The sequence below is a fragment of the Prunus avium genome, chromosome 8 (genome assembly GCF_965620075.1).
Source record: "Prunus avium chromosome 8, drPruAviu1.hap1.1, whole genome shotgun sequence".
NCBI lineage: Eukaryota > Viridiplantae > Streptophyta > Magnoliopsida > Rosales > Rosaceae > Prunus > Prunus avium.
This window is the reverse complement of record NC_142291.1, coordinates 28664899-28678020: the sequence shown is the minus strand read 5'-3', so window position 1 is coordinate 28678020 and position 13122 is coordinate 28664899. Positions and strand designations below refer to the sequence as shown.

The 13122-nt window shown below is 36.8% G+C and overlaps 1 protein-coding gene and 1 pseudogene across 2 annotated transcripts; both read right to left on the bottom strand.

The window, feature by feature from the left end:
• Window positions 1–2571: 2571 nt before the first annotated feature.
• Window positions 2572–9122, bottom strand: LOC110768349 (disease resistance protein RPV1-like; annotated as a pseudogene). Its single transcript, XR_015826360.1, has 9 exons — window positions 8953–9122; window positions 8211–8270; window positions 7563–7950; window positions 4990–6075; window positions 4457–4871; window positions 3749–4239; window positions 3018–3622; window positions 2819–2894; window positions 2572–2744 (listed from the first exon to the last, which is right to left on the bottom strand). The product of XR_015826360.1 is annotated as a disease resistance protein RPV1-like (transcript).
• A 1403-nt stretch (window positions 9123–10525) lies between these two features.
• Window positions 10526–11638, bottom strand: LOC110768356 (UPF0496 protein At4g34320-like). The gene has a single exon (XM_021972083.2). The coding sequence runs from the start codon at window positions 11636–11638 to the stop codon at window positions 10526–10528; it is 1113 nt and encodes a 370-aa protein (XP_021827775.2).
• Between the last annotated feature and the right edge of the window lie 1484 nt (window positions 11639–13122).

Sequence of the window (13122 nt, the reverse complement as noted above, 5' to 3'; positions counted from 1 at the left end):
AATAAACTAACAGAAACAATCTATGGGGTAGGAAGCAAATAATAAAATTATTATCACCAAATAATTGAGCAATATAATTTAGTTGAAGGTATTGTTATATCCGTGCTGTTTCATACCGCAACATTTTGATTTCCTTACTCACAAGAATTGAGGTACTTAAATACAAGTTAAACAAACAAATACAAACTCTTCTTTGCCTCCTGTCAAATGCCAATGCAATATTTGATGCTTGTGCTTACGACTGCATGACTTTGGATCATCACCAAATTTTATTTCTCCATGCTGCAGCTAGCAAAAAGGATACAGACAGGTTATTATTGTATGAATCTTTCATAACTTCCAGTCGGGTACTGCAGGTGTTCACGGTGAGGGCCTGATTTCTGAAACCTCTCAAGGGTCGTCGACTTTACAGCTTTGCAATCTAACCAAACCTAACCAATCTGCTACAACCAAATTATTATAGTAACCAACAAGGATATCTGGGCCGCATAAAATGCACTGGATGATTGTCTGAACAAACCCTTCTAAATCTTTCTGGTACAGAACACGAAAGCCATACATTTTAAGCTTTTAAGCTCCACACCACCAGGACTCTGCACAAAAGTAGTGCGGATGCGCCTTGAATGAGTAAACTGTTCAGGGTGTTGTGAAAATGGACAAACACTTTCACTCACTCCCCTAATGATCTTGTTGTTGATGGACTTTGTGACACACACAATGATGGATGAATCACACACACACACACACTTGAGACAACAACCAAGCACAAAGTGACACAAGAATTTATAGAGGTTCAGCAATTGCCTACATCCTCTTGGTGATCCCCTTGAGAAATTCACTTCATGAAAGAATAAGTTACAACTTTGGTTTTACACAGAAAACCCCCTTAGAACTCTATTCTCTCCCCAAGCTCTCTTTTCTCTCACACCCCTTGCTCAACACTTTGATGCACTTGTGAACACTCTCACAACCCTTGGTGTTTCCCTCCTTGGTGTCTAGACTCTCAAGACCCCAACTCAGCTCCTAACTTGAACTGATTTTTCTCCCTCACGTTCTCCCTTGGTGAGTTAACCTCCTTTGAACACAATAGCACCCAGCTACTTGACCACCTTGAGATTAACCACACATAACTTCAACTTGCTTTCTCATCTTATAATGTCTTGCTTTATCTCCATTTCCTACACAAACCAATGGACACAAGATAAGGCACCATCTTGTCTTCCACGTTCCTTCCTTTAGTCTCCCACTTAGACTAAAGATCAGATCATGCAAGTAAACAAATCCCACTTCAGCCACCTTCCAACAAAACCAGAAAATGGAGAATGGATTCTCCAAACCAAGACAACCAATTGGCAATGAGTGCTCTCCCAACTATACAGCAGGTAGTCCACCTTCTTTTACCTCAGAAGTGACCCATTAAACACCTGCAATCATGTGGAAAGCGATAGCCACCGAAAACACAGTTGAAAACACGTAAGAAATCGTCACAGCACAACTGGGACGACCGGTCGCCAGGAACTGGCGACCGGTCGCTTTTGGACTGAGGCTTCAGTTTCGATTCTGCTTCTTTACGACCGGTCGCAAATGGCACGCGACCGGTCGCTCATGTTTCCTGCGACCGGTCGCCCCATGCATTTGCTCCAGACTTCGAATCTGTGTAAAAACGACCGGTCGCCCAAACCTTGCGACCGGTCGCTCACTCCTTCACTTGCATACTAAATGTGAGCCATTTTCCAACACAGGGAACTGTGCTCGTGGTATGTAAATAACCCAAAGTTGACTTTCATAAGATTCAGACGAGCTTAAATCAATGTTCAGCTCTGTATCAATGTCTTCCATTCGGAATCGACAAGTAAAATGATAACACGCCTCCCTTAATTTATTTCTGTCCACTGCAAGTGAAACACATAGAGCAAATCCCATCCACTTCTTACACTTGTGTAGATTCGGAGGTAGCTCAATTGACACAGAGGACCCAAGCCACTCTGGGGTACCACTTAGGAAAAACTGATAGGGTTGACATGCATGCTTTAGTCCCTGCAGGAAAATGTAGGTCAAATAATGTTTAATTTTTGAGAGAGAGAGAGAGAGAGAGAGAGAGAGAGAGAGAGCTGAAGGTATCTTCTCAGCAGAATCATGGAGCCTTCTTCATAAGCTTCGCATTTTGTCATTGCCTCAAGATAGACACTAATAGGACTTTGCAATGCCAAATTTAACCTATGTTTTACCACATAACGATCATAAATTTCAAAGGGGGTATCCAAGGTGCGTGACATGCAGTGGGTAACTGTCTCGACAAACCCTTGTAAATCTTGCTGGTACAAAATACGGAATCCACAGATTTGAACCTCTATACAAGGGGTATCTGTTCTAAACAAAGTCCAGATCATGCTAGTTGGACTTGCTCCCATGAAGTAGTGTTCTGGAAACTGTGTCCATGGAATGTAAGCAACCACAAGTCCATCTTTATAATCAGATATTCCGTTAGAGAGACCTGTTCTGTTAAGAACTGTAGCTACTCCTACAAAAAAATTTATTGATTTGGAGATGACAGGAAAAACTAAAGGGCTGTTTTAGTTTACGCCGGTCTACTGCAAGTGACGCGCATAGAGCAAATCCCATCCGCTTCTTGTTCTTGTGTAGATTCCCAGGAAGCTTGATTGACGGAGAGGACCCCACTTCAGGATGAAACCACGCTGGGATCCCACTTAGGTAAAAATAGTAGAATTGACACTTATGGTCTCCTGCAGGAAATTGAAGATGAAATAATGAGTCTAATTTCACAGAGAGAGAGACAGGGAGAGACAGAGAGACAGACCTCAATAAGTGTTTGAACATTGTTCTTTCTCAGCAGAATTGAAGAGCTTACTTCAGAAGTTGGAACTGATCTCCCCCTGCAATCAAATATACAAGAGAAAAATTCAAAGCACGAAGTCATAGAATGGCTACTATGTCACATCAATGATGAACAAGTTTAAATTAAGAAGTAATGTACTTCTCAGAAGATTAAATTCTACCATCTCCAAAATTTGTCCACTAGTTTAAACCATCCAGATTCCAATGTAGCTTCATAATCTTTGTTTAGATTGCACTTTGAACCATCAAAATACTGCATGAATGTTTCGATAAACCCTGGAACATCTTGCTTGTATAGTAGACGAATCCCACACTTATGGACCTTTACGTATGGTGTAGTGCTTCTAAATGAAGCCCACAACACACCCGATTTATTTAACATCTCTGAAATGTGCAGACGAGGTACATAAACCACACAAAAAAGCCGAGGTTTAAATGTAATGAGCTTGCGAAACAATTGGGCAGAGGCAAGGAGGTCTGGTTCCATTGCAAATTCCTCAGTCCCCAATGTGCAATGATATAAGTAAAAAGTTTCTGAATTTGAATCAATCTGATTCCTTAGTTCTAGTTCCACTTCAGATTCATGAGTCCTCTTGACTGAAAAAGCAACACATAGGGCAACCCCCATCCAGTTCCTATCATCCTTTAAATCTTGAGATAGCTGGAGTTCGATGTAATTCCCGCTAACTATATGGTTGAACCATTCTGGAATTATACCTTCAAGATTACAAACAGCCTGTATGGGACGTGACCTATAATCTAATAACTGTGAACATAAAAGAAAAGATGATTATCAGTTATGAAAAGCACAGAGGCTCAGTGATTTTTTTTATATCTTTGTGCGTGTGTGCGCGAATCAGAGAGAGAGAGAGAGAGAGAGAGACTTCAAAGCTTTTCGAAGAATTTCAGTTGGCATTTAAAAATGATCAATCAGACTCTGTTCTTCACGCTCATCTGATATGAGGAGACTGAAGTCAGCACTTCCCAGGACAGATGATGATGGAGTCCACAGATTTTTATAATTCAAGGTGGAAAGTTCTTGATTCTGGGAAGAATTGAAGCAATTGAAAGTAGTTGTTCCTGAGACAGGTGAAGCCCATATTTTGAACTCATTTGGGCAGTCTATTAATGATGCGCAATCCTGGGCACTCACATGTTGAAGACTTGATGGAAGTTCCTTAGGCATCAATTGAAGCCTACCACAATTGCTCCCGTCCAGATGTTTAAGCTTTGAGAGTTGAGAGAAGCTTTGAGGTAGCTGAACAAACTCATTACCACTTAAATTTAATATTTCTAAGGAGTATAAGCTTGCAAGACCATTAAGAAGTGCTCCCTCTATCAAATTGCAGTCACTTAAGTTTAGATTTTTCAAAGAACTTAAACCTGAGAATAAAGTAGGCACATTATTAGGCAAGCAATAAATTTATGGGAACATACATGAATGATCCCTTCCACCCCACCACCAAAAATTAAAGGCTAATGTACATACCCGCAATACAACCGATGCGAAACCAAAACAGATCCTGATAGTCATTTCTTGTACATTAAGCTATTATGAAATAAAAGACTGCCAAATATAATACATTTACATTTGTTTAAATTTCTTTCAATAAAATAAGTTTAAAATACATAATTGGAAAGCATAGCTCTGCATCTGCTTCTAGTTTATAACATATATTTAATAATATAAACATGCATACGATTAATATTAATGATCTGACCTTTTCTCCCTCCCATAGTTGTTCAATGCGGCTCGAACACAAGTTGAGTTCAACAAGCTTATCTGATTCAAAGTCTGATGCCAAAGAATTTAAAGGACACTCATGCCATTGTAACTCATTAGAAAGATATTCGATGTTTCCATGAAAGTTCCCATTCCAAATCTTGAGCAATCTTAAATTGTCCATCTTTGAGAAGGCATTCACATTTAAGTTCACCTCTTTTTTATTTTTTGGTGCAAGAACCTCCTCTTTTTTTGGAAATTTGAGGAATATGCTTTCTATTGCGCTGGTTCCCTAATAAAGAAGAACCAAGAATAAGTTGCTGCACAAGTTATAGCAAAATACAAAGGAGATTTAATAAATACATTTTAACAATCTTAGAGTCTATGTGTGTACTCATTTGACTTCTTACCTTATTATTTGCAAGTACAGGGATGATATCCTTGGAAAGCCACAACCTGCTACGTTCTCCGGGCCTCTCACGACATTCTCGACGAACAATTTCCCAACCCAATTCTTGTATCAAATCATGCATCCACAAATTTCTTCCAAATAGAGTTACTAGAGATTTTTCCACGAGAACGTCTATATCAATTTCCGGACGGTAGCCACAACTAGTTTCTAATATTCTTATTACACGATCTTTGTTCTCACCCTTAAAGAAGCAGGCAATGTCCAAAAAAACTTTTTTTCTGTTTCTTATGATAATCCATCAAAACTCACTTTGAGGACATCAACGATTTTTTTCTCAGGATTTTCTTTTAGTCTATCCAATGCACTTGACCATGCGCTTTGTGGCCTATTACAAAGGAATGAACCCAAAACTTTAATAGCTAATGGAAGGCCCTTAGCATATGTTAAAAAGTCCTTGGATAGCTTGAGAAAACTTTCCCCAACCTGATGTTTTTGAAAGGACTTCCAACTAAAGAGCTGAAGAGCTTCATCATTAGTTAACAGCTTAACCTGATATATTTTGTCCGCATATCTGCATAGCACATGTTCATCTGTTGATGTTATGATGATTCTACTCCCTGGACCAAACCAAGTCCGATCACATAGTGCTTCCACTTGCTCAACCTCGTCCACATCATCAACAATAATAAGAGCCTTTTTATTACATAGTCTATGCCCTATTACATCTTCCATATCAATATTTTGTATCTTTACATTGCTTTTCAGCAAGTCTGAAAGAAGCTGCTCTTGTAAATGTTCTAGACCTTGCTTTTCAGTTGCCTCTCTAACATTGGCTAGATAGCTGTAACCTTCAAAACGAGCACGTATTCTTTTAGCAACTACTCGTGCAAGAGTTGTCTTGCCAATTCCTTTCATCCCCCAAATCCCTATGATACGAACATCAAGCAACCCTATCTCTAAGAAAGAAAGCAGTTCTTCTATATGAGAATCCATTGCAACTAAATCCTTGGATTCACTTAAAATTGTTTGGTTTAATCTAGTGAAACTCATTCCAACAATATCTTCAACAACTTCCGATTCAGGTCTGCAAATAAATAAATGAAACATTTATGTAGAAGGTAAAGCAAAACAGTTATATATATAAGGGAAAATTAAAAATGGATCATAGGTTTTATCTTTTTATTAGTTTGAGTACAACTACTAGTATTTAATTACAAGAGCTATTTCTTTCCATGGTTATAGAACTTTTCTAATAAAGGTAGCTATTAGATAACTTTGGTCCAAGGAAGTCATGAGCTCAGATGGTTAATGAGGGTTGCTCCACAGGATTTGAGGCAATGCTTTCCCTGGTTGATTTATTATTAAATGCCTTCTGGAGATGAGAAATAGAAAGCTTGACGGCCTACCGACAATTGAGGGAAATCATAAATGTTTCGTGGAATCTCAAGTCCAAAAGTTGGGAGGCTAAGATAGTGATTGTCAAAGAGACCTTGTGACATTGGACCGATCAGCGAAAAGGTTTGTTCTAGAACTATGAATGGCTGAGATTTGTGGTTGAACCCTAAAACACTCTTTTCATTATTATACAACGAAGCACTCTATCAACTTGCATTCTCAAATTTAGCTCTCGTTAGGATCGATTTGGTGATCTCCATCGCTTGTTTGATTACACAATCTTAATCTTAGGCTTGCCATCTTTAAGTTTACCTAAAGTCTCAGTTCTTCTTTGACATCTCAAGTTGTTTACAATTGACTTTCATTGATCAAGTCCTTTATATCATTCCAGGAATAACAAAAGGCTTGGGAAGTTTAATTTGTTCTCTATACTTCTGTTGCAATAGTTGATTTAGAAGTTAGACTTGTACGCATTCTTTACAGTCAAATAAATAAATAAAATTGGAGGTCAGAATACACATCCAATTTTTTTTATAATCAATTTTGGGAACAAGGGGGTGTGGGATGGTTCGATGACTTAGAACCTCTACCAACATTGAGGAGAGAAATACCACTAGAACAAGACCAAGTTTGTCAATACACAGTTAATTTTTGGTGTACTACATTTGCTCCCTAAACAAACTCATTTGGATCTCTGAATGCTTTTGATAACAAAAGATAGCTAGGTACTCAAGATACAATTATTTTTTTAAAATTGTCTTACATTAGGTAGCTGTGTATTAAAAAGTGAAAACAAAAAAGAAATTATACATCATCAAAGTACTTAGTACAACCACTAAATGAGTAATTAATAGTGAATAATATGTTTTCATTATAAAAAAAAAACCAAAGATCAAAACATGATCAATAATATGGCCATATATATGTTCACTTACCACTCACATATATGTACAATCCAGATTATTGTTTCTGAAATTCTGGTTGATCATATATCTGGTCGTCGTGTGTAGTATAAAGAATTCCATGCATGTGTTATTGATGTGTGTGTATGGAAGAGTCTGCAATTATTTTTCTTTTTATTTTTTATTTTCAATTTATTTTTTAGAACAAGAAAAGGCAAAAAAGCTTTCAGGTACAAACAGGAAAAATTAATTAATAGAAGAATAGTTTACGTACCCATCTTTCAAATGCCATCCAGCAAGATTGGCTACCACAATAAGTGCATCTCTCCAGCTTTGCACCTTCTCTTTCTTGTCTTTAAAGGTTTCTTCATGCTTCAAGAAGGCTTTTTCGAAACTACCAGTTTGTTTCCGTACCTCAGATGGATCCACATAATGGAAAACTGGGAGTATTGTTTGTCCCATTTTCATGCATTCGACAGCCTTTGCAAGCTCATCCAAGCACCATGTTGAATTGGCATAGTTTGTAGAAAGAATGACAATTACAAATCTTGATTCTTCAATTGCTTTCAAGAGTTTTGGTGATATTGGTTGTCCTCTTTCAAGTTCTTCATTATCTCTAAATGTGAATATGCCTTTCCGATTCAAAGCAGCATATAGATGATCTGTAATGTCCAATATTGGGTTGTCGGCAAGTCAGAAGAAGAAGAATAAGGAAAATATGTTTCATGATCAGGTGTGGGATAGTACCTTTGGGTGCTCATCAAATTAAGGTGACAATGGGTGGAAGGTTACTGCTTTGTTTATGGCAGAAGGAAAAGTTTTAGACAATCTTGTTCATTCTCCTAGTTTCTATATATTGGTTCTCAAGGTCAACTCTGATTGTATATCTTAGCTACCTCAATTCTTGTAATATAAAAATTACCTCCTTGCAAGAAGAATAAATTCTGAGACATTTTGCCCTCCAATTTAGAAGACTAATATTCTGAGAAAGGAAATATCATCACCAAACATCTTTAGAAACTAGGAAAGTGCAGAATGTAATCATGCATTCTTTTTATCTTTTCATATGCAAATCACTCAAATGGAACGAGTCCAACAATCAATCTGTTTTTCTGGACTATGTTAATGTGAGCAGACAGTGAATCATTAATGAAACTGATCCAAATGAGGGGCAAACAGTTGACGAAACAAAAGCACAGGATAATGATCCGGCCTCTGAAATCGAATCTACATTTGTTTTAAGCAGTTTGGTAAGTATTTTAAATCAAGTATGTTATAAATTAATACCATATGGGAGCCAGAAAAAGACATGCTGATGCTTGTTTGATCAAGTCTTCACAACTTACATGATGACTTTTAATTTTTTAAAGCATGATCATGCTCATACATTAGATATTTAGTACTCTAATCAAACTCCCACGATATATTTATATTATTATTATTAGGTCTTGAAATTCAAACTAGTACAACCTCTCCTTCCCTTCGACTTTCCCAAATTCCAAAACCCAAAATCAAATTAGGCAAAAAACAGCATCAACAATAGCTTCACTCAGAGAAAAGGGCAGATTCTAAAGTAGAAATGGGGAAAATACCATAAGAATTGTTTCGTGCACAAATGTAAATAAACAAAGAGATAGCTTAGCCTGGTTTGAGAAAACTCATACCTGAACTGAGAGTGACTGATAGGCTGAAAGAGCCCACCAGAGAAACAGAGAATGGTGAAGAAGTAGGATGCTTGAAGCCGAGGCCATAGAGGGAGAGTGGCAGCTGAAGTGGAAATCGTCTATCTAAATTCTGCTGCACCTTGGAGGATCCTCCCAGAAAACGCTTTGATTCACGTGACCCAAATAAATGATATTGCTTGCTTGTTTCAATCCAACGTGTTATTTCTTCTGCTCTATGTTTTATTTTCCGACGTGTCAGTACAATAAGCAATTGATTGAATAGCTATGTTTCCACAGGATCCAATATTTATTCACTATTATCCTTTTTTTCAATGATGAAGCACAACGATTCAAACATAAAAAATTTAAAAATGGAGAACAAAAAAAGAGAGAGAATGTATCAAGAAAAAGAAAAGAAATGTTTTTTTCTTTCACATATATTAGAAAGAAAAGAAAGCGCGCGTCTCTTCAACAACTTTGGGATGCTCAAATAGGCTAGCCACATCATAAAAAGTCTCTTTAATAGCCTGGTCAAAGTTAGTCTTCAAAGCTAACATCTTTCTCTCTCTTCATGACTAGTAAGTTGATATTGGCTCTTTAAAACATTTAATTTTACTTTGGAAAAATAAAACCTACCTTGAAAGTGTTAAAAACATGCATTTTTTCTTTTCATATAATAAATAAATACATAGACATTTTTCACATGTTTTCATATGTTTCATTCTTTTCCATGATATTACATTAATTGAATTGAAGAGTCTGTTGGAGCAAAAATTATTCAAGTAGCAAATAAACCTTTTCAAATTGCCACATAGTTCAACAAACTTTAATTTGAAGAGTTTAATTTGCTACTACCATTGGAGATGGCCTTCTCCAACAAACTTCAATATGAAGAGTTTAATTTGCTACTACGATTAGTCATGAATCGGAGATGAATTAAGATAGGCTTGACATCTTGTTTGAATAGATTGAATAGAGGCTTGAGAGCTACTAAAAAGAGGCTTGGGTTAGAAATATGGGTGGAAGGCTGGGAGCTAGTGTCAAAATTGAAACAGTGAAATTTTCTGAACCCTTTCCTTCTATTGGGTGAGCGCGAGAGCGGAGAATAAAAGACAAGGAGGAGACTAATTAGTTTAATCATTTTTAAAGTATAAGTAATGGAGCAAACAAGCGATGAGGGCTAGCGTGGAAGAAAGAAAGAAGTCTTATCTAAAACACAGGCTCAATACCAATTTCTAGATTGAAGTCACAACTAGCAGTCTTTCATTCAATTTTTGAATGAAAGTTGCTAAATCCCTGGGTTTATGTAGTTGTAATAAGGGTCTACATTGGAAGAACCCTTGATATAAAACTGTGGTGGATAAGCTAGAATTTCTGCTATCTGTGCATATATATCTTGAGGGTCCTCGGGAGATTAGGGCCTTTGCAGAGGCCTGTGTTTTATAAAACACGCTTGAATATGGCATTTACGAATCTTAGTGGATAAGGAATTCAATGCAAATATTTATTCTCAAACTGAAGAATATTTTACAAGCAAATACTAATTCAAATCACATAAGGAAATATTATGTTCTTATAGCAGAGCTGATCCAGCCTTTACAACATCATCCCTTGTCTTCATTAGTTCGGTTCTACACTTGTCGACTTCGCCTTTCAAACCCTCAATTTTCTTCTTAAATGGCTCCAACTTCTTCTGAATATCCTTCATTGTGACATTTATTTGTTCCTCAGCAATTGCAAAGTCTGGTTGGCCCAAGAGTGAATCAATCTCATTGACAACCATATCAATGAGATGCTTAATGTTGCCCAACCCTTTACGGGTAGCCCTGGTGTTTTTATGCATTGCGTCAACTAGGTTCTCCTCAGCCTTTAAATGAGCTTGATATTGTGTAACAAAAGAGGCGGTCCATTGCTGTCCTGCAATTACCCCCCCAGCAGCAGCAGCCAGAGCTGTTGATATTGCTACTGTTGCTAAAACACCAGGAGAAGCTAAAATTGTGGTCGCCACCGTGCAGAGTAATATCGCTGCCCCACTAGCGATATATAACATGTTTACAACCTTCTTCCAAGTACCAGCAGTCTGCTGCTTCTTGGCAAGCTTCAATTTCTCGACTTTCAACTTCTCAAGCAATTGTTTATGCATATTGATCAAACGTTCAACCTTCTGGAGTAGGCTTTGGGCCGAATGGGGGTTATCGGTACCGGCCTTGAGATTCTTCAGTTTCTCAGCAATCTTCTTGTAGTGATCAGGAGTAAGTTTTTCCTGTTTATCAAAGTGTCCTCGAACCACAGTTTCAATAGACGAATGGCTTTTGTTAGCTGAAGTTACAAACTTGTCCAATTCAGATAATAAATCCAGCATCACTCCGCTGTTGTCTTCGAACTCATCCACAACGTTCTGAAATCTGCTGTTTTTCTTCTTCCTTCTCTGACTCTGGTTGCCCTTCCTCCCTTTCCTGCCCTCGCCTTCGATATCCCTTTGCAGTACCAAGATTAATTCCCCAGCCTTCTGGTTCCAGTCCCTCACATACAGCACGACATAGTTCAAATATTCAGTTGAAATAGCTCCACTACTGCTCAAGCTGTCGATGACTCGTATCGTTCTCCCTTTGAGTTCGGTGTCAAAGGATTGCCAGTCTTCATCATGCATAAGCCAGTCTGCATTGTTGCCGCAAATGCTTCCCATTGTTGCTAAAACAACGAGAAAACCCTAAGGCCTGGAGCGCCTCTAGATGTGTGGAGAATTAATCCTTAAAATATAAAAGGAGAAGGCTGTTATGACTTAGATACAAATTAGTTCAAATACTCCCCCCTAACTTCAGATAAATGATTTTGTTTTACCTAATATCCTCCAATTATATATGGGTAGACTTATCACATTTATATACCACATTGTATACCACCTCTCTAATAGAGGTGGAGTCCACCAATACAATAGGATTCATCTCTATTAGAGAGGTAGCACACAATGTGGTATATAAATACAATATATCTAGTATTTTTCATGATATATATGTATATTCTACGTATGGTAAAATGTATCCAATTAGTCCATTTAAAAAATTATAATATTTTGCTATCTTTTTTTATGGACAATAATATATCTACGTTAATTTTAATGTACCTACGATGCTTTTTTGAGTAATATTATCTACTACAATCTTAGATACAGTAAAAATAATAGGTAAATTATAATTTCCTAAAAATAATAGGTACAGTAACAATCTTAGATACAGTGAAAATAATAGGTAAATTATAATATCCATAAAAATAATAGGTACAGTAAAAAAAAAGGTAAATTATTATTCATGAAATTAATACCTATATTTATCCGACCCAGGAATTATGGATATGCTTATTTACAAGTTGTTCAACCTTTTTTTAGTGCTTATTCTTGAGAGAAAATGTATATTAATCTTGAAGTAAAATCTTAATCAATTATATGCAAATTGGAAATAAATATCACAAAATTAGTGAAAAACAAAAGTCAAAACATTAAAATAAAGCAGTAAATCAGAATAATAAATGGAGACATATTAAACATAAGACAACACATTAATTGGGTATTTTAGGCATCCGAATATATATTTTAGTACAAGCGATAGTGTAAACTAGAGGGGAGGGGGTTTCTCACACACACAGATGCCATGGGTGTTCGAACCTAAGACCTCTGGTTTACAAGTCAGTGCCCTTTTCCACTAAGCTAGACCTCGTTGACCGAAATATATTAAATCAGTATCCTAGTTTGGGTTTCTAAGGGAGAAGATACTAAAACTCAGATCTGTCTTGTTTGAAGAGTACACGATTGCAAACTGATATGTCATGATTAGTCCCTAATATAATAGACACCATTCCAAATATCAAATCCCAAGCTTGGAGCCATTGAACATGGCTTGGCTTAACTCAAATGGCTTGTATCTTAAAATGTATTTCTTTAATGGAAAATAGGGAAGGATTGACTAAATAAATGGTATCCAAAAAACAATAGCAACCCCAAACTAGGATATTGATTAAAAAATAGTGGCTGCATAGTCTCTGTTGGTTAATGTAGACAATTTATTATCTCAAAACTTAATATATATATATATATATATATATATATATATATATATTAGGGGACTAGAACCTATAATCTAGAAGAACTAGATTAAAAAGGATTTTTAACTAGTT

What these genes read in the sequence shown, in the direction of transcription:
- LOC110768356 (XM_021972083.2), bottom strand. Translation starts at nt 11,638, where the DNA reads ATGGGAAGCATTTGCGGCAACAATGCAGACTGGCTTATGCATGATGAA.